At 40.8% G+C, this 20,457-nt stretch overlaps 1 protein-coding gene across 16 annotated transcripts in view; it reads left to right on the forward strand.

Moving 5' to 3' along the window:
- Window positions 1–18,821, forward strand: part of PRC1 (protein regulator of cytokinesis 1) — a 43,986-nt gene extending 25,165 nt beyond the window's left edge. For 9 of the 16 annotated variants that reach the window (XM_077124232.1, XM_077124235.1, XM_077124240.1 and 6 more), the window contains 8 exons: window positions 2,085–2,221; window positions 3,998–4,093; window positions 4,996–5,142; window positions 5,361–5,471; window positions 14,975–15,085; window positions 15,636–15,812; window positions 16,135–16,176; window positions 17,672–18,821. In XM_077124232.1, the coding sequence (XP_076980347.1) occupies window positions 2,085–2,221; window positions 3,998–4,093; window positions 4,996–5,142; window positions 5,361–5,471; window positions 14,975–15,085; window positions 15,636–15,812; window positions 16,135–16,176; window positions 17,672–17,743 (893 nt within the window). In that variant the 3' untranslated portion in view covers window positions 17,744–18,821. The other 7 variants (XM_077124233.1, XM_077124231.1, XM_077124242.1 and 4 more) reach the window with 5 other exon arrangements.
- The last annotated feature ends 1,636 nt before the right edge of the window (window positions 18,822–20,457 follow it).

Consider the following 20,457-nt stretch of genomic DNA (forward strand, 5'->3'; position numbering starts at 1 on the left):
CGTTTTTTTTCCTCAAGATGTTTTTAGCAATTCGGGGCATCCTACCCTTCCAGATAAATTTGCTTATTGGCTTTTCTATTTCTGAAAAATAAGTTGTTGGGATTTTGATTGGTATTGCATTGAATCTGTAAATCAATTTAGGTAGGATTGACATCTTAACTATATTTAGTCTTCCAATCCATGAACACGGTGTGCCCTTCCATCTATTTAGGTCTTCTGTGATTTCTTTGAACAGTTTTTTGTAGTTTTCTTTATATAGGTTTTTTGTCTCTTTAGTTAAATTTATTCCTAGGTATTTTGCTTTTTTCTTCTTAATATTTTCATTGACGAATCTTCATACACACAGTCCATATATCCATATATAGTGTACAAACAGTGGCTTACGATATCATCACATAGTTGTGTACTCATTACCATAATCATTTTAAGAACATTTGCATCACTCCAGAAAAAGAAATAAAAAGAAAAAATACATCCCAGACTCCTTACTCCTCCCTCTCACTGACCACTAATATTTCCATCTACCCAATTTATTTTACCCTTGTCCCCCCGTTATTTATTTTTTATCTATTTTTTTTTACTCATCTGTCCATACTGTAGATAAAAGGAGTATCAGACACTAAGTTTTCACAATCACACAGTCAGGTTGTAAAAGTATATCTTATACAGCCATCTTCAAGAATCAAGGCTACTGGAACATAGCTCAATGGTTTCAAGTACTTCCCTCCAGCCACTCCAATACTCCATAAACTAAACAGGGATATCTATATAATGCATAAGAATAACCTCCAGGATAACCTTTTGACTCTGTTTGAAATCTCTCAGCCACTGAAACTTTATTTTGTCTCTTTTCTCTCTTCCTTCTTTTGGTCAAGAAGGCTTTCTCAGTCCCATGATGCTGGGTCCCAGCTCATCCCCAAAGTTCTGTCCCACATTACCAGGGAGAGTTACACTCCTGGGAGTCATGTCCAACCTAGGGGGTTGGGCAGTGAGTTCACCTGCCCAGTTGGCTTAGAGAGAGAGGCCACATCTGAGGAACAAAAGAGGTTCACTGGAGTGACTCTTAGGGATAATTTATATATATATTTACTGTCTAGTCTTCACACACCCATGTTTCATACATGGTGTACAATCAGTGGTTCACAATATCATCACGGTGTTGTGAATTCATCACCATGATCCTTTTTTAGAACATTTGTATCACTCAAGAAAAAGAAATCAAAAGAAAAAACTCATACATGCCATATCCCTTACCCCTCCCACTCAATGACCAGTAGTATTTCAAGGCTACTGGAACACAGCTCAGCAGTTTCAGGTACTTCCCTCCACCTGAGTCTCAGGTGTCACATAAATACCCACAGTTTCTGGGAAAGACCATGTTATATACAAACAGCTCAGTATCTCAGAGTTTAGAATTTACAGTTACTCCTTCTGAATATACATAATAGCTGCAAGGGTTTACTGTCTAGGACCCTTTACAATGTGACCCAACCTGGTAACCCATGCTTTCAACTTTAGTTCACCAAATTTTATATTATAGTTAGTCCATATGATTGAGGCATGATAATATTTGTCTTTTTGTGTTTGACATTTCATTTACATAAAATCATGTCTCACAACTTCATTCCTTCTTACAGTTGCTCAGTAGTCCACTGTATGTACACACCATGATTCCCCCTTCCATTTCCTCAGTTGTTGGACCCTTAGGCCACTTAACAGTTTTATTCACACATACAATCTAACCAAAGTACACAGACATGCCTTTGCCACCATAATTTATATGAAAGCATTTCCTTTCCTTCCACAAAGAATCCATACACTCCCACCCCACCCCCTGCCTGCTGACAGTTTAGGCCTTTTTTACATTCAGTGGAAGCATATTACAATGTGGCTGTTGAGACACATTTCCATGGAAACCATCTAATCAAAAGTTACCACCCACAATGGAGTGGGTCACTTCTCCATGGAATAAGGATTAAATAACTTGGCTTTTCTGGCTTACACAACAGATTTAAACTGGCACAGGGGCTTGGGGATACTAAACACTAGAAAAATTTGTTTACTACTGGGTCTGTATCTCACAGAGGACTACACAGAAAATCTGCTCCAGCTGCACGATGCTGAAATTGTCCGGTTAAAGCACTACTATGAAGTTCACAAAGAACTCTTTGAAGGTGTTCAAAAGTGGGAAGAAAGCTGGAAGCTTTTCTTGGAGTTTGAGGTACTGCCCTATAAAATGAAGTGTCAAGAGTGTATGCCCCATGCAGAATCAGCAAGTCCAATTTCCTTTGCTCTCTATCAGGTTTCTGATACCCTGCCTTTATTACTAAGTCTCTCTAATTTACTGCTAGCCAAACTGTATTTGTTAAGATTATACACTAGGACATAAAATAGAATAAAACACAATTAATCGCATAAATAAGGTAGAGGTGCCTGTGTGAATGAAGTCCAGAGGTGGGCACTCCGGGGTAGGTGTGGTCATTGCACACAATGAGCAGATCCAAGAGGGCTGCTAGAGCTCCTGTTGTAACAGCCACATTTCAGGCAGCATGATGGAGGCAGGAACAAAGAAGGCATTGTCCCCTCCCCTTCATGGACTCTGCCTTTTCACAGCCCCTCAGCATCCCTAACACAGCTGCCTGGGAATCTGATAGAATTGCTGCCCCAGATAAATTCTGTGTTTTTTGTCACTACCGAAGGAGAGAAGAATGGATGTTGAGGAATGCAATTAACATTCTCTACCATTTCTTCTTTTGTTATTTTCTTATAAAACTCCCTGGATATTGGGGTGCTCTGAATTCCTTTATTCTTCTGATGCAAACTTAGTGCAGACAGGGTCCCCCAGAGCATTTGAGAGTTCAGGGCTGGGACTAGGGTGAGGTCAGCAAGTCACCCAGAGTGCAGAGTTTAAGGAGACTCTCAACATCAGGTTCATGCTATAGCCCTGTTAGAGCTCAGATTGACTTATAGAGATCTTTAGTTCAACTCCTTATAGGTGGGAAAATAGGACTTGGGTGTATAGAGAGCTGGATGAGACCTTATGGGTGTTTAAAAACAGGTGTCTTACTCCTCAGTCAACCCTAATTTCCAGTTGAAAGCAAGTAGGAGGAATAGTAGCATATCAGTGAAGAGCCAAACTAGCCAAACCTTGTTGGCATTTCGGTATTCAAGAAAAAATAAGAAATGAATTACCAACCCCTGTAGTTCTTGTATTACAAGAAGTCACCAGTGAAGCAGTCTGAAAAGGAAAGAGAATTTCTTTACAAGTTTGACCTCCAGATTATTAAGATTGTCTCTGAATTTTTCTGATTATCTTTCCCTTATTTTCAGTGTATACAGCTAATTTATTTGTTTTTGCAAATTATATATTTTTATTACTTTTCTGATATATTGTGTGCTATTATAAAGTTACAAAAAACAGAAAACCTAAAAAGAATGAGAAACTGAACATTTTACATTTTTTAAGGCCACTTGTCCCCATGTGAGGGTTAATTTAGTAAATTTTTTAGTAATTTTTGCAAGGGTTAATTTGGTAAAAACATGATTATAAATCCCTTAACTACGCAAACTTTAACTGTATTCTGCTCAGGCCGCTAGGGGGTGGGCAATAGGGGTACCACCCCCAAGGCCTCCAGCTAGAGAGCTTGCACAGCTCCCTCTGCCTGTTGGACCTCATAGGTAAAGGTAACCTTATCTCTGGACCAAGGAAGGGAGCCAGTGACATGGTGCATTACATATTAAAGCCTGTTTTATTGTTTGGATTAAAAAGGAAGCAGTAGTTTTCCTGTGCCCCTGTGGATGATCTCACACATCTCTGGAGTGCCCACATTCTGCTCCCCTGCCTTACCCATGTCTCAATACTGACAGTGGAAGGGAATGCAAAACTCTGTTCAAGTCTCCTTAATAATATGTGTCATAGTGTGAGAATAAGGGATCTTCACATAAATCATTTATTGACTATTGGATTTTTACTCTAATTAAAATGTCCTTTTTGCAGAGAAAAGCTTCAGATCCAAGCCGGTTTACAAACCGTGGGGGAAATCTTTTAAAAGAAGAAAAGCAACGAGCCAAGCTCCAAAAAACACTCCCTAAGGTAGTATTATTATTGCTAAGAGTTCTTGATGCTTGACAAGACACCTCACTTTGTCTCTCTTCTTTGTTTTTTGATTATATTGTTCCCAGACTGTGTTCCCTTCAGAAGCTTAGGCAGGGATAATAACTACAGGCTAAGTTGAGTATTCCTAGCATATCAACTGAAAATCAAGGAAACTTTTGAGATTAGAAGAACTGTGGGCTTCACACTATTCTTATTTTAATAATAATGTTAACACCTATTGAGTGGAGTTCTAGATAATGTTTTGAAATATTTTATATTTATTAATTCATTTAATCCTCACAATATACCTATGAGGTTGGTATATTATTTCCATTTTTACAGATGAGGAAACTGAGGCACTGAGAAGTTACATGACTTGCCAACTTTCCATAGCCACTAAGAGCTTAATTGCAGATTGGAGCCTCAGTAGTTGGATTCCATGGCCAGTGCTCTTAACACACACTGCCTTTTCTTTTAATGCAGTTTCAGTGAGCTATATTATTTATTCAAATACCATATAATCATCCAAAGTGTAGTCAGTGCTTCACAGTTGCAGCATATACCTGTGCATTCATCACCATAATCAATCTTTGAACATTTTCATTACTCTAAAAAAATAAAAATACACTGTCTCTGTAATGTTACTGATCTTCACTGGTGCTGACTGTAACTTTAGGCACCCAAATCTTCTCAGTCAGCTGGCTCTCACTCTGTGTGTGCTGCTAATGAACCTCACCCAGCTCTGATTCCCTCCCTGTGCCCATGTGGATCCAGCGTCTGCAGTTAGGCTAGTGATGCAGATGGAGGGAGGGAGGAGTCGTTCTTCAGGAGAGACACTTCATTCAAACTTCACACTAAAGAACTGAAGTAATTAACATGTTTTTTGTTTCTGGTCTCAGCTGGAAGAAGAGTTGAAGACACAGATTGAAGTGTGGGAACAGGAGCATTCAAAGGCATTTGTGGTGAATGGGCAGAAATTCATGGAGTATGTGACAGAACAATGGGAGCTGCATCGCCTGGAGAAAGAAAGAGCCAAGCAGGAAAGAGTAAGTGTGAACTCAGACTGGGAAGAGAGCAAGACAGTACTTTGAGCAGACCTAGATGGGCTCTGCCAGAGTTCAGGGTTGGTTGAAGAACAAGTAGCCAGTGGGAGCTAATTTTAGCTGCAGGGTACTGAGACTTGGCACTAGGTTTCTGGCCCTGCTCCTGCCCTGTCCCAGACCTGATTTCTACTGGGATTTTCATTGTTGCCTCTTTCATGCAGCAACTTAAGAACAAGAAGCAGACAGAGACGGAGATGCTCTACGGCAGTGCTCCCCGCACACCCAGCAAGCGGCGAGGACCAGCGCCTGGCACACCAGGCAAAATTCGCAAGGTAAAAAAGGAGTGTTTACAAACGAGTGTTGAGGCTAGGGATCTTGGCCATCTCTTGCCATCTGTCCTGGGAAATGATTTTTCTGGCCTTCCCAGCTGAGTCCAGTTGACAGTTAAATGAACACTGCAATTTATCCTGAGTAGCGGCTTGGCAGCTATCATCAAGAAATGGCCGACTTTAATGGGTTCTAGTTGTTGAGTCCTTGGATTAAACTCAGTTGAATAATTGTCAAAAATCTGTGTTATAAACCTTAAGGAGGTTCACCATCCTGTAATTTAATACTTCCTGTCTCCAGAGGAGGAAGTTGGGGGGTTATTTTGTATTTGGTAAAGCGAAGCATTTTCCTTCTCCCTCCTCAACCCTTATATTTTTATAATGTATAAAACATTTTGTATCATATCACAACTCCAGGAGAAGTACTAAGTATAGCTGACTTTTTTTTTCTTTTTACAAGACATTATAAAATATGTCCTTTTACAAAGTAGAGAAAACATACAATTTTTATTTCTTCCCTTTCCCCCTACATGATATTGGTTGTGATTTTTCTGATAGCATTAAGGTTTTTTTCAAATATATGATTTTTAATAGCTTGTATGTTCTATTGACATTAATAAATGACAGTAAACTAGTTCCCTATTGTGTGAGATTAAGTAGTTTTTTTAAATTATAGAAATAAAATATACTTCTAAAAACATACATTGTAATACTAAAATTCAGAGTTTGTTTTAATTCAGTTTAGTACCTCTGTGCTAGATGCTGAGAATACAAGGATAAATAAGTAAGACAGCCCTTGCTTTCAAGAGTGCTATATTCAAATATTTCTGAAGTTATCGAACTGTTTCTTGATTGCACTAATCTGGCTGTGATCATGATTAATGTTCAGATGGCCCCATGATTGATTTGCTCTTTTTCTTTTGGTAAGTTGGTGATTTTCCAGAGGGCAATGTGGTGATATATGTAGAATACTGGAAATAATACCTTTGTCCTAATTCCACTACATGTTAGCTGGCTGGCCTTAGATAAGTCAGTAAGACAAGTATCCGATCTATATACTAGTTAATGGTAATGCTGCCTTTCTGACATAGTGGTTGTTGGAAGGTTTTAATGACTAGCAAGGAAAAGAAACAGTTGAGGAGTTCAGGCAAGAGGTTTACTGGGGGAAAAAAAACAAAAAACCCACCTGGACAGCACACAAAATGGTGACTACACCAGATTGACAGAGGGAGCAGTCTCTTCTGCAGTAGTAGGATGGTTTTCTATTCAGGATCCTGATGGAATTTCTGAGAAATTGGTCTGGTTGAGTTTCTGTTTTGAGGCTTTTTGTTAGGAATGGGTGGGAGAGGAGAAGGGGTGTTGTTTCAAACTTCTGTAGCTACTTCCTGCTGGCAGGGCTGTAGTTATCTGGGGTGGGGAAGAGGGTTGTTGGTATGGGGGAGCTTGCGGCTACTGAGGTGGAGAAGGTTTTTGCATTTTTTTTGACAAGGTTGGTGAGGAACCTTATTAGCCAAGGGGTGAAAAGAAGGGCTGTGCATAAGAGGATTAAGGATGTAATAATGGGCAAAATCCATTGCTTTCAGGGCATAGAGAAACTTGAGGAGGAAGCTTCTTGTGGATGAATTGCATGGTCCCCCAGTTTAGAGATTCCATTTCTGACTAGGCCAGATCTGTTGGTGAAAAAGCAGCATTGTTCCTGTAAAAAAGCACAAATGCCTTTGTGAGCCGCACTTAGTAAATCTGGACCATGTCTATTTTGGAGGAGTATCACAGCTAAGGAATCTATTTGGTCTTGGAGTTGTTCAAGGTGTTCAGAAGTTTCTTTGAGGCTTAGGGCCAGTTCTCAGGAAAGAGCGGCTCTTTGATTTAAGGAGACTCCTAGGTTTTCTGCTCCGGTACCCATTCTAGAAAGGACACCTAAGGCTGCTGTGGGGGGCCGAGTTGCACAGCCCAGGTCATTCTCAGGCTGGCCATTAGCGGTATGGGTATGGGGTGCTGGGGCAGGGGGGTTCTGGATATGGAGGGCTGAGGTAAGCTAGGGTACATGTGTCCATCCAGTGTGTAGGGAGGCAGAGGTAAACTGAGGTACCACAGAGTGATAAGATACCCTGGGTGAAATGGATGCATGTCGACATATTGATGGAGTAGAGGTGTCTGACAGGCATAGAGGGAGTGCTTGAGCCTCACTGGAGGGTGTGCTGGTCAAAGACGTGAAGAGTATGGCTAAGGGTAGCAGCCCCTAGAGGCTGGAGCTGGGGTGTGTCTAAGCTAACTGTGTGTGTGTGGGGGGGGGTTCGGATTGGAACTTGAGGCTGTAGGTGTTGAGAAAAAACCGAAGGTTTGTGAAGTGGATTAGTCTGCATGAGTGTCCTGGGTTTTTTGATGGCTGGGGAGAGTCTCTAAAACCCTGTGGGAGGACTGTCCAGGTTAATTGGGTGGAGCGGTTTGTGTTGGGGTCAGTCCATGTAAAGGTGAAGAGTTTTTGGGAGATGGGGTGCAAGGGAATGGTAAGACAGCATTTTTGAGGTCCATCATGGAAAAATGGGTGGTGTTCAGGGGAATATGGGAGAGAAGGGGTGTAGGGCTAGGGACTACGGGTGTATTGGAACAGCTGTTTCATTTATGGCTCGCAGGTCTTGGACAAAAGGCAGTAGGCGTTGTTGGATTTCCTTACCAGTAAGACGGGGGTGTTGTTCGGCGAGTGGGTAATTTTTAGTAGTCCTTTAGAGAGGTATTTGTATGATTTGTTTCAGTCCTCTGAGACGGATGGCAAATATGGGGTATTGAACTATAGAGGGGAAGGAATTAATATTTTTGACTTATGTAGGAACAGGTGTGTTGGGCTGCCGAAGGATTGTCAATATTCCAGACAAGGGGATTTACTGAGGATTCCGGGAAGGAAAGGGCATTTGGTTTGGTTGTGGGGGAATGCAGGGAAAGGAACAAAGCACTGGCAGGCGAATGTGTCTATGTGGGTTGGAGGGAGATGTTGGCCTAGAGTGTAGTTATAACAGAAGGGTCCTAGAAGATGAATGGGGAACTGTGGGATAAGTAGAAAGGAGTGTGTAAAAATAGTTGGTTTTCAAACTGACATAGTATGGGGGGTGTTTGGGGGAAAAGGGGTTCCCTCAACCCCCATGGCATGTATGGCGGATTTGTGAGACAGTCCAGAAAATGCCATGAGGGTGGAATAAGAGGAAAGAGACGGACTTACCCCTACCAGTGAGAGTTACCAGAGGCTCCTGACTGCTGATGGTGATGAAGGCTGATGGTGGCCTTAGGTCCGTCAGTCCTCTCTCATAAGACCCAGAAGCTTAATGGGTGTGGAGGTCTGGGTGGATGGATGTCCATTTTGTTCACAGGAGGGATAGGGTCACGTTGGGGGTCAAGGATTGGGACACTGCTTGGCCCAGTGGCCAGTGCTGTTACATCTAAAGCAGGGCCGGGGCTGGTGCACCAGGTTCCTGTTGGGACTATAGGCTTATGAGAGCTGGCAAGAGCAGCTACAAGCATGTCTTCCCTCTTTGGCCACTTCCACCGTTTCTAAAAACTTTCAAAGCAGCAGCCATCAGGTCATGTTGGGGAGTGAGGGACCCATCTGCGAACTTTCTTAGTTTATGACGGATTACAGGGGTGGACAGAGAGATGAAGCAGTTTAACCAGAGTTTTCCTTCTGGGCTATCAGGTCAGGCAGGTGTGGTCCTGTGGGGTTTCCATGAGGTGGGATGGTGACGGTCATAGTACAATGCTGTCTACTGTGAGTTGACCCCATCTAGCTTAGTGAAATACAGAGAAAAGGAACCAACATGATTCAAGGATGTGCACAGCATTTCACAGTTGCCCGTGTCACACACAGTATGTCACTGTTTGCTGTGTCTTGTGGGGGGCTTTCCAGAGGTACACGTGCTTTGGGGAGATGATGTGGTTTGGGCCCTGACCCATTTTCAGAACCTGACTGGCGAGCTTTGAGGACAGTTGCATAGTCAGTTTTCAGTTTTATGTCCACCGTCAGTCTCTCTTTCATTTTTGACAAATTAAAAAAAAAAAAAGTAAATCGTCTTTGATTTCCATCTGAAATAATTACGTTGTCCTAACTGAAAGATCTGTTCCCAAGTCATCTGCCCTATCTCAAAGCAACCATGTTGACACGATGCATGCCACTGCTAAATGTTAGCAGCATATTTGTATTCATATATTTTAATACATCTAACATAAATGTAAATATTTATAAAAACATATATAGAATATATATATTTTATATATACATACATATATGAAATAGAACTTTCCTGTCCCATTGGTCTACAGTTTACTTTCTGAACAAAATTATATATCATGGCTACTTTTTCCAGGTTAGTACATACATATTGATATACTCTTCTTTTATTGTCTTTTTTCCTAAGTATTTTAAAGAAAATCCAGTGTATGTCATTTCATTCCTTCATTCAGTACATCTTTCATAAGTAACTTTTTCAGTAGAACCACAGTATCATTAATTATACCTAACAAAATCAATAATTTCTGGAAAGATTTTTTTTTTTTTCAATTTTCTTTCTTAGCCATTCTTTCCTTTCCAGTATTGAGTGAATTCATTTATTCCTTAAGTATTTTCTGAGAAATATTCCCAGTTATGGGGACTGAGAAATGGAATGTCTTCCTCGTCCTTAAGAAAGCTAATCTGTTGTCCAGGTTTATGTTGAGAACACTTTTATGGGTGTTTACAAAGCTTTAGCAGAAATGGAAAGATTGTTAGATGAGACAACCAAGATTTAGTGAGACTGGAACTTGCTTGAAGATGTCGCAGCCAGTATGAGGCATAGCTAGCCTTTGAACCCAATTCTGACTCCTGATCCCCAGTTCACTCTTGTTCCTTTACATGTAAACACTCATCTAAGAAATTAAGGTAAGGGTCATGGAAGAGGATATGTACACAGTGGAAGGCAGGGACGCACAGGGGTCTGCGTGCAAGGCAAGTGGTCCAGCATAGGAGCATGGAGAGCTCAGGGTAGGAAACGAGGCTGAGGAGGTGGGCTGAGGCCAGGCCCTGGAGGGCTGTGTAGGAAGGCTTCCTTTCACACCCTGGGCTGCCCTGTCCATCGCCACTAACCCAGTTCGCTGTCGAGCACCTGAACTGTGGCTAGTCCAAACTGAAACACACTCTAGGCTCTAGGCCCAAAATACATGTTGGTTGTCAAAGACAAAACGAAGCATGCGAAATAGCTTCCTAATATTTTTATATTGATTACATATCGAAATGCTAAAAATTTTAATATGTTAGATTAAATAAAATATATTAAAATTGACTTCACCTCTTTATCCTTAATGTGGTTGCTAGAAATTAAATTACATAATTGGCTCATAGTGTATTTCTGTTGGATAATACTGCTCTAGTCAATGAAAAGCCTTTAAAGGGTATTTTTATATCTGTCAGGCTGCCCTCTTTAAAATTCTAAACCTCACTGATGAAGTCAATTAGTACATAAGGAATTATAATGTAAAGTCTCCTTTTTGCCTCAGACCCCTAGATCTGTTCCCTAGATGACCACTGTGGTACGCATCTTGTGTGCCCGGCCAGGAACAGCCGACCTTTGTACGTACGCGCAATTTTGTGCACGTGTGCAGGCGATACCAGCGTGGCTGTAAAGCGCTATGCTTTCACCTGCAGTGCCCTAGTGTTATGCTTGCTCTCTTCCTCACCAACATGTAATATTTACAGAAATTTAAATTTTTGCTCATTTGATGGGTATGAAGTAGTTTCCCCCTGTGATATTAGTTTGTATTTCCCCAGTTACTAATAAAGTTGAACCTTTTGCCAAGTTCCTTGGCCTTTTGGATTTCCTTTTCTGAGAAGTCTTTTGATGTTTTTTGGAGGGGGTTACTTGTCTCAAATTTTATAGGAATTCTATGTTCTGGATAGTACTCCTTTGTCAGTTGTTAGAAATAGCTTCCCCAGGGTTTATATTTTTCTTGTGCAACTTTTTACTCTTTATGGTATTTTATTGATGAACAGGAAGTTCTTAACCCAGTAAAAATTTTTGTAGTCTTTTTTCTTTTTGGCTTGTACTTCTTGTGCCTGTTAAGAAGTCCATTTATGATCTGAATTCACAGATATCGTCCTATATTGTAGTCTTATTTTAACTCCTGTACTGAATACTTTTGCTTTTCCCATTTAATTTTTTTTAATTTTTTTATTAATCAAAAAAAAGAAAAGAAATTAACACAACATTTAGAAATCATTCAATTCTACACATGCATTCAGTAATTCTTAGTATCATCACATAGATGTATGATCATCATTTCTTAGTACATTTGCATCGATTTAGGAAAAGAACTAGCAAAACAGCAGAAAAAGATATAGAATGTTAATATAGAGAAGAGAATTAAAATAATAATACTAATAAAAATATATATATATATAAAAAGGAAAAAGAAAAAAACAAAAGATACAAACAAACAAACAAACAAACAAAAAACTATATTTCAGGTGCAGCTTCATTCAGTGTTCCAACATAGTTACATTACACTTAGGTATTATTGTACTGTCCATTTTTGAGTTTTTGTATCTAGTCCTGTTGCACAGTCTGTATCCCTTCAGCTCCAATTACCCATTATCTTACCCTGTTTCTAACTCCTGCTGGTCTCTGTTACCAATGATATATTCCAAGCTGATTCTCGAATGTCGGTTCACATCAGTGGGACCATACAGTATTTGTCCTTTAGTTTTTGGCTAGACTCACTCAGCATAATGTTCTCTAGGTCCATCCATGTTATTACATGCTTCATAAGTTTAGTCTGTCTTAAAGCTGCATAATATTCCATTGTAGGTATATGCCACAGTTTGTTTAGCCACTCGTCTGTTGATGGACATTTTGGCTGTTTCCATCTCTTTGCAATTGTAGATAATGCTGCTATAAACACTGGTGTGCAAATGTCCGTCTGTGTTTTTGCCCTTAAGTCCTTTGAGTAGATACCTAGCAATGGTATTGCTGGGTTGTAATCCATTCTGCCAATCTATATCTTTTGACTGGGAAATTCAGTCCATTAACTTTTAGTGTTATTACTGTTTGGATAATATTTTCCTCTACGATTTTGGCTTTTGTATTATATATATCATATCTGATTTTCCTTCTTTTTACACTTTACTCCATACCTCTCTCTTCTGTCTTTTCGTATCTGACTCTAGTGCTCCCTTTAGTATTTCTTGCAGAGCTGGTCTCTTGGTCACAAATTCTCAGTGACTTTTTGTCTATAAATGTTTTAATTTCTCCTTCATTTTTGAAGGACAATTTTGCTGGATATAGAAGTCTTGGTTGGCAGTTTTTCTCTTTTAGTAATTTAAATGTATCATCCCACTGTCTTCTAGCTTCCATGGTTTCTGCTGAGAAATCTACACATAGTCTTATTGGGTTTCCCTTGTATGTGACAGATTGTTTTTCTCTTGCTGCTTTCAAGATCCTCTCTTTCTCTTTGACCTCTGACATTCTAACTAGTAAGTGTCTTGGAGAACGCCTATTTGGGTCTATTCTCTTTGGGGTGCGCTGCACTTCTTGGATCTGCAAATTTAGGTCTTTCATAAGAGTTGGGAAATTTTCAGTGATAATTTCTTCCATTAGTTTTTCTCCTCCTTTTCCCTTCTCTTCTCCTTCTGGGACACCCACAACACGTATATTTGTGCGCTTCATATTGTCATTCAGTTCCCTGATCCCCTGCTCAAGTTTTTCCATTCTTTTCCCTATGGTTTCTGTTTCTTTTTGGAATTCAGATGTTCCATCCTCCAGTTCACTAATTGTAGCTTCTGTCTCTTTAGATCTACCATTGTAGGTATCCATTGTTTTTTCCATTTTTTCTTCTTTGTCCTTCACTCCCATAAGTTCTGTGATTTGTTTTTTCAGATTTTCTGTTTCTTCTTTTTGTTCAGCCCATGTCTTCATGTCCTCCCTCAATATATTGATTTGGTTTTTGAAGAGGTTTTCCATTTCTGTTCGTATATTCAGCATTAGTTGTCTCAGCTCCTGTATCTCATTTGAACTATTGGTTTGTTCCTTTGACTGGGCCATATCTTCAATTTTCCGAGCGTCATCCATTATTTTCTGCTGGTGTCTGGGCATTTGATCAGATTTCCCTGGGTGTGGGACCCAGCTGGTTGAAAGCTTTTTCTGTGAAATCTCTGGGCTCTGTTTTTCTTTTCCTGACCAGTAGGTGGCGCTCGTGGCGCTTGTCTGTCTGCGGGTCCTACCAGTAAAAGATGCTGTGGCTCCTTTAACTTGCCAATCCAAATCTCGCAGTCGGCCCGGGAAACCGCGCGTGGAGGGGGGGTCGCCGGCCGCCGCGGCTTGGGGGAGTGCCGGTCCAAATTGCCCAGCTGGCCCGAGATGCCAAGCATGGCGGGAGGGCCCCGCTATCCAACGTTCCCAGTCAGACCGGGGAGCCACGTGCGTGGAGGGGACCCCAGTCACCAGCCTCCCCGGCGGGGAAAACGCACGCCCCTCGGGTATCTTACCGCAGCAGATTCTCCCTGCCGTTCAGCCGTTCCAGAATGGCGTACGCTGTCTTTTTGGTCTCTGTCGTGGCTCTGGGAGCTGTTTCGTATTGTTTCTGTTTCTTTAGTTGCTGTTCTGGAGGAGGAACTAAGACCCGTGCGTCTTACTGAGCCGCCATCTTCTCCGGAAGTCCCATTTAATTTTTTTAACCTACCTAGAATTGTTATTTTTTACTCCAATTTTTTACCACTTTATTGATTATAAATGACATCACACATTTAAAATGTACGCTTTGATAAGTTTTGACATGTTTACACTGTTAAACTAACATCATCAAGATAATGAATATTGCTTCCTAAGTTTCCTCCTACTCCTTTGTATTCCCTTCCTCCTTACCCTGACCATTGCCCCCAATCAAGGATTTACTGTCACTGTAAGTTTCATTTTTCTAAAATGTTATATATATATATATATATATATATGATATTCAGTACATATTGTTTTTGTCTGATTTCTTTCATTTAGCATACTTGTTTTGAGATTCATCTATGATGTTGCATGTCACTCCTTTTTATGGTTTATTTCCCCATTGTAAAGAATATATCACAATTTGTTTATCTATTCGCCTGTTGATGAATATTTGGATTGTTTCCGGTGTTGGACCATTACAGACAAAGCTGCTGTTAATTTTCGTGTATAAATCTTTGTTATGAATGGATGATACTTTCATTTCTCTTGCATAAATACCTAAGAATGGAATGGCTGGGTCATGTGATAGGTATAGGTTTAACTTTTAAGAAAGAAACAAAGTGGTTGTACCATTTCACAATTTATCAGCTAGATATAAGTAGGCTTTGAAAAGTTTTCATGGTTTCCTCAAACCTATTAGACATGGCAGACTCTTTACCATGCAAAACCCACCTTTTGTGGTTTGTTTCTTATACTTATTTCTCTGTAGGATAGAGATAGGTTGCTGGGGACACTGAGGATGTTATCTCACATCACTATTGTGTCTGTCCTTCTCTGTAGCTGAACATGACCACCATCTCCAATGCTACAGCCAATAGCAGCATTCGGCCTGTCTTTGGAGGGACAGTCTACCGTTCTCCTGTGTCCCGACTTCCACCTTCTGGCAGCAAGGTTAGTAAGTTCTGAGTACAAATACATCCCTAATCATTGCCCTAGCCTATTTACTCCAAGGCCCACCCCTACTTGTTCCACTTTCCAAGATCCCTGTATTCAGTCATCATCGAGATGCTACTAGTTTGTAGTTGTAAGGTATCGTGAAATGATGGTTAGAAAACTAAATGAGAGAGAAGAAGAAAGCGGTTAGCCTGAGTCCCCCGGTACCATGGGAAGGACTGTAATGTGATAGGGAAATGAAAATGAAACTCAACCAAATTTCAAAGCTCATTCTTCACCTGGTGCTGTGCTAGTTCCCTGTACCTGGGTTCCAGCCCAGTGGTCCTGGATCCCTCATGAGAAGGGACAATGTGTTCAGTGTTTGAAATGTTTTATACACTATGCTCAAGATAGGTGGCCTCTAAAGTATGATGAATTCATATATTTTTTAAACCAAGTAGGATTCAGAGACACAAATAACAAAAATGGTACCAGCCTTTCACCACTTTGGGGTTTCTTATCTAGTCATTGTAAGGATAATATGTTGATTTGTCTTTCTTCTCTGCAGCCAGGCATCACTTCCACCTGTTCAGGGAAAAAAACACCCCGTGCCATGAGGCATGGAGCCAACAAGGAGAACCTGGAGCTCAATGGCAGCATCCTGAGTGGTGGGTACCCTGACTCGGCCCCCGTCCAGCGCAACTTCAGCATTAATTCTGTTGCCAGCACCTATTCTGAGTTTGCGGTAATTCACCTTTTCTAATATCTACCAGTCTCTGGGGAGCACACAGTTGGGGCAGAGTGGGCATCTTCCCAAGGGCACCCAGGCTATTCAGGACAGTTACCTTGGAGGCTGAGAATCCCTTTCCTGCCTTGACCGTGGTGGGGTGGGGTAGTTAAGGGAAGGGTATATAGGAAGGAGTTGGCAACAGCAACTAGCCATCTAACCTGGATCCTTCTGCTTAAGCTGTACCATTCCCTGGCTGCAGGAGGTGACCCCTCGTAATCACAGCCCTGGTGCTCTCTTGGTGGAGTTCTTGGTAATTGTCTTAATTCTTTGTTCTTAGAAGGATCCGACCCTCTCTGACAGCTCCACTGTTGGGCTTCAGGTCTGTATGGCAACCCCTGCATGTCCCACATCCCTTTTCCAAACTGATCTGTCCTCTGCTGCTTCATTCCCATCTGGGCAAAAGTCTACGCTAACCAGTAATCGCAGTTGTACTAGCACATATTCTTTATTACAAAGGTGGCAGGAATTCTATTACCGACTTCAAATATAACATCTGGCTTAAGTTCCCAATTGATTCATTAACCTGCTGACTAAGAAGAAAACTTGTTAAGACTTGAATTGGATTCTCAGCCCTACCTAAAGTCAGGTAGTTTTTAAAAAACTTAATCCTGTTATTTCATAATAGAAAACCTTCACTCTCCCCAAGTGCTGGGAATAATTGAGACCTCATCATATGGGGAGGGAGTCCCAGCTGTGTGCTGCCTATGAGTTTCTTGGCCTGTGTGCTGATTATTTCCTGGAGTACCTGCCTTATTAATTCCTCAGGGCTCAGTTGCCAGCTCTCTGTCTACTCTGTGCTAGCCTTGCCTTCCCTAGTTCTACCACATTGAGTTACTAAGGCACTGGGAGAAAATATATTTCCAGAATCCTCATCAGCTTACAGTCTCCCACTCCCTATTTACTAACATCTCACTAATACCCTTTACGTAACAATCTGTGTTCCCTCTTACATGCTACGAGAGATGAGGCTGCCCCTTCCTTGATGGGGCATTGGGAGTCTAGGTGCCAACTCTCTTGTTGCTGCAGTGACAGGAAGAATGGGGCAATTGCTCAAGGCTCTTGCTAGTTTTGAGCATTGAAGCTAGCCTGGTCCTGGTGTCTTGTTTTTTTTTTCAAATTACATAACTGGCTGTGTGTCACTCTAGCTTACTGATAGCTGGACATTTCACTGCTTTCTCTTTTTTGCTTGCTCAAACAAGCCCCATTTTATCCATCTGCAGCTTAAATGCACCTCCTTATCTCCATGGCTAGATCTAGGGACCCTCATCTTGTTTGCTATGGCTGGTTGATTACCAGGCAGCTCTGAAGCCAGTGACTAACCTCTACGACTACAATCTCTCCCCTCAAGAGTTCTTCATGCTTTATCTTCTGCTTCTATACCATGTGCTCCAGCATGAGATCAAATCACCAGCAGGTTACAAGGCCCTCAGCCCCAGGGATTGGTAGATATATGGCCTGGCCCTTTGTTTTATAAAGGGCTCAAGAGACTAAAAGCTTGTCGCCTACCCAACTTGACAACTCAGAGAATAGCTTTGTGAAGTATAAGGGATTTCTCTTCTGTGAGGTTTTAACAAAATCACTCGAGGGAAGGGAAGAGGTTGGGATGTATGTGTACATATGCTTGGTCTGAACTCATAGGGTGGTGCTCAGATCTCCTCACCTTCTGTTCCTAACACAGCTTATGTTGGGCTAAAGACCTCTGTCTCTCGAAACAGCCCTCAGACGGCCTTCTGCTGACACTTAGCCATGCTTACGGGGAGAGGCATGCATTATAGGGACACTGCTGTCACTGATGTTGTTTATTTTTCCAACAGCGAGAACTTTCAAAGGCTTCCAAATCTGATGCTACTTCTCGAATCCTCAATTCAACCAACATCCAGTCCTGAGAAGCCCTCCTCAGCCAGCCAGCTATGGCTTCCTGTTCCTTGACTGGACTTAATATGGGGGTGGCTTTACTTTTTCTTCAGTTTAGGTTTGCTTGAAACCCCAATAGCTTCTATGACCATGGGCTTAACTTAATGACATGAGTGAGTGTACATCATTTCTTCAGTGGGTCCTCAGAGACTTGGTTTTATTTTGACCCAAGAAATACATTAAAACTTAGTTTATAGCAGTAAGTGCAAATTTTAGCATATCAGGATCTATTTTTCTTTCTCTATCCCACAGTTTCACTGGCTGAAGCATAATCAAGGGCTTGTTTTATTTCTCTCCATTGTAGTCTGTTCCCATCCTTGGGGTATGGGACAGAAGTAATTCTAGCTTGTATAGCTTATAATTAGCAATTAAGATCTTTTAAATTTAGAGATGTTCAACTAATGCTGTAGCTTTGCTCTCACCAGAAGGCCTATGCCCACAGGGAGCCCTCTTCTTCATAAGCATGTTTTTGTGCATCAGAAATTGAGTAGCCTGTCTTGCCAATGAAGGGACAGAGAGGCTAGGAGCTCCTTTGTTAAATTGTGTACAGTTTTGTAATTATAGTGCAATGCCCTTTGTGGGGTTACATGTGTCTAAACACGTGTTCTTATCTGAACTCTGTTTCTTCAGAGTTTTTCTCTGGGTTCGGTCCCCCATCCGTGTGCCCACTCTGTCTAAGTTCTTGTCCCTGCTGCAGTTGCCAGTCAAGTTGGGAGGCCGTTGGGATGGGTAAGACCATTTCTGCCGTGATCTGGAATTTTGCATGCCAGTCCTGGGGAGGTGTTCCTGTTAGAGCTTCCACTACGTGGCTTCTTGCACTACCTACCTAGTCAGTCACTACTGCTCTCCCCACAGCCCCATTATTTATTCGTTCTATGCCTGCCTGCACGGATACTATGGGCAGCAACATTAAATGGTTCTCCAGAGCTGCTTACCTGTGTGGACATGGTCTGTCAGCCATGCCGTCTAGTCGTGCGTATACATACCCTGTTTTTAAAATATAAATATATTGTTAAAAATAAATTAAAATGTGTATGCTTAGATCTCAAATACATGAACTGTGGTGTTTTTCATTTTTTCAAATCACTTTTCAGTTGGTTTGATTTGTTGAAAACATTTTAAAAGATGTACAAGAAATTAGTAGTAGGCAGTATAATTTTACATTTTTTAGTGCATTTCTAATTTTAAAATATCTCTTATTCTCAGAAAAAAGATGCTAATTCCTGGTAATAAAGCAGCTGAGTTAATATTAGGAAATTTATTTCATTGCTATTTGTCATGTTAACAGGAATAACTTAGAGTTAAGTTACATGACTTTTCTTTAAAGAGCTTTACTGAGAGAATAATTTACATAGATAACTGCAAATATTTAATGCATGCTTCAATCCAATTTGATATTCTACACACCCATGAGACCATCACCACAATCAGATTTCCTCCTGCCACTTTGTATTCCCTCCCTCCCACTGCCACATGATAAGAAATCACTGGCCTGCTTTCTGCCACTGCAGGTTAGTTTGCTTTTTGTAGAGTTTTTTAATAAGTAAAATCATGCAGTATATACTCTTCTTTCTGGTTTCTTTCACTTTTTTTTTCATGATTTCTAAGTTTCATCTATATTGTTGCTTGTACCCATAGTTCATTTTTATTGCTAAGTAGTTTTTCATTGTGCAGTGTGATGGTTAAGTTCGTGTGTCAACTTTGCTGGGTGATGGTGCTCAGTTGTTCAGTCAAGCAAGCATGGTTGTTACTATGAAGATATTTTGTAGATATAAATCATCAGTAAGTTGACTGCATCTATAGCTGATTACAACTCCTTCAACACTGCAAAAAGTCTCATCCATTCAGTTGAAGGCCTTAAAAGGAGAAGTGATGATTTCAGCAATCAGAAGAATTTCCTTCTCTACTTCAGCCACCCAACTTCTGGGGAATTCATCAGAAACCTGCATCAGAGATTGCAGTTTCAGGTTGTCCCCACAGTCAAGTAAGCCAACTCCTATATATTTACATGTCAGTTCAGTTTCCCTGGAGAAACGTGACTAATATATATGGATTTACCAGAGTTTAATATACCTATTATGAGCATCTGACTTGTTTCCAGGTTTTGGCTCTGACAAATAAAGCTATGTCCATGCACATGCAAGTCCTTGTATCAGTCTAGTTTTTACTTTAGGTAAGTAAGTAGAGATAGAATGGCTGGATCATATGACAGGCATGTATGTTTAACTATTTAGGAAACTGCCAAATTGTTTTCCAAAGTGGTTTTGCTGTTTTACATCCCCATTGGTAATGTATGAGAGTTCTTCTAGCTTCTCTGTATCTTCACCAACACTTGGTATCAACAGTCTTTATACCTTTAGCCATTCTCGTGGCTATTCTTCTATCTCATTATGTTTTAACTTGCTCTAAAGATGTTGAGTATTTTTTTTTTACATGGGCAGGAATCGAACCCAGTTCTCTGACACTGCAGGCAAGAACTCTGCCACTGAGCCACCATTGCCCAGGATCTTTTGATATGCTTATTTGCCATTCTTCTATCTTCTTTGTTGAAATATCTGTTCAGCTCTTTTGCCCATTTTAAAAAATTGGGTGGTTTGTGTTTGTTCTAGTTTGCTAGCTGCTGGAATGCAATATACCAGAAACGGAATGGCTTTTAAAAAGGGGAATTTAATGAGTTGCTAGTTTA

The sequence above is a fragment of the Tamandua tetradactyla genome, chromosome 12 (assembly GCF_023851605.1).
Source record: "Tamandua tetradactyla isolate mTamTet1 chromosome 12, mTamTet1.pri, whole genome shotgun sequence".
NCBI classification, from domain to species: Eukaryota; Metazoa; Chordata; class Mammalia; order Pilosa; family Myrmecophagidae; genus Tamandua; species Tamandua tetradactyla.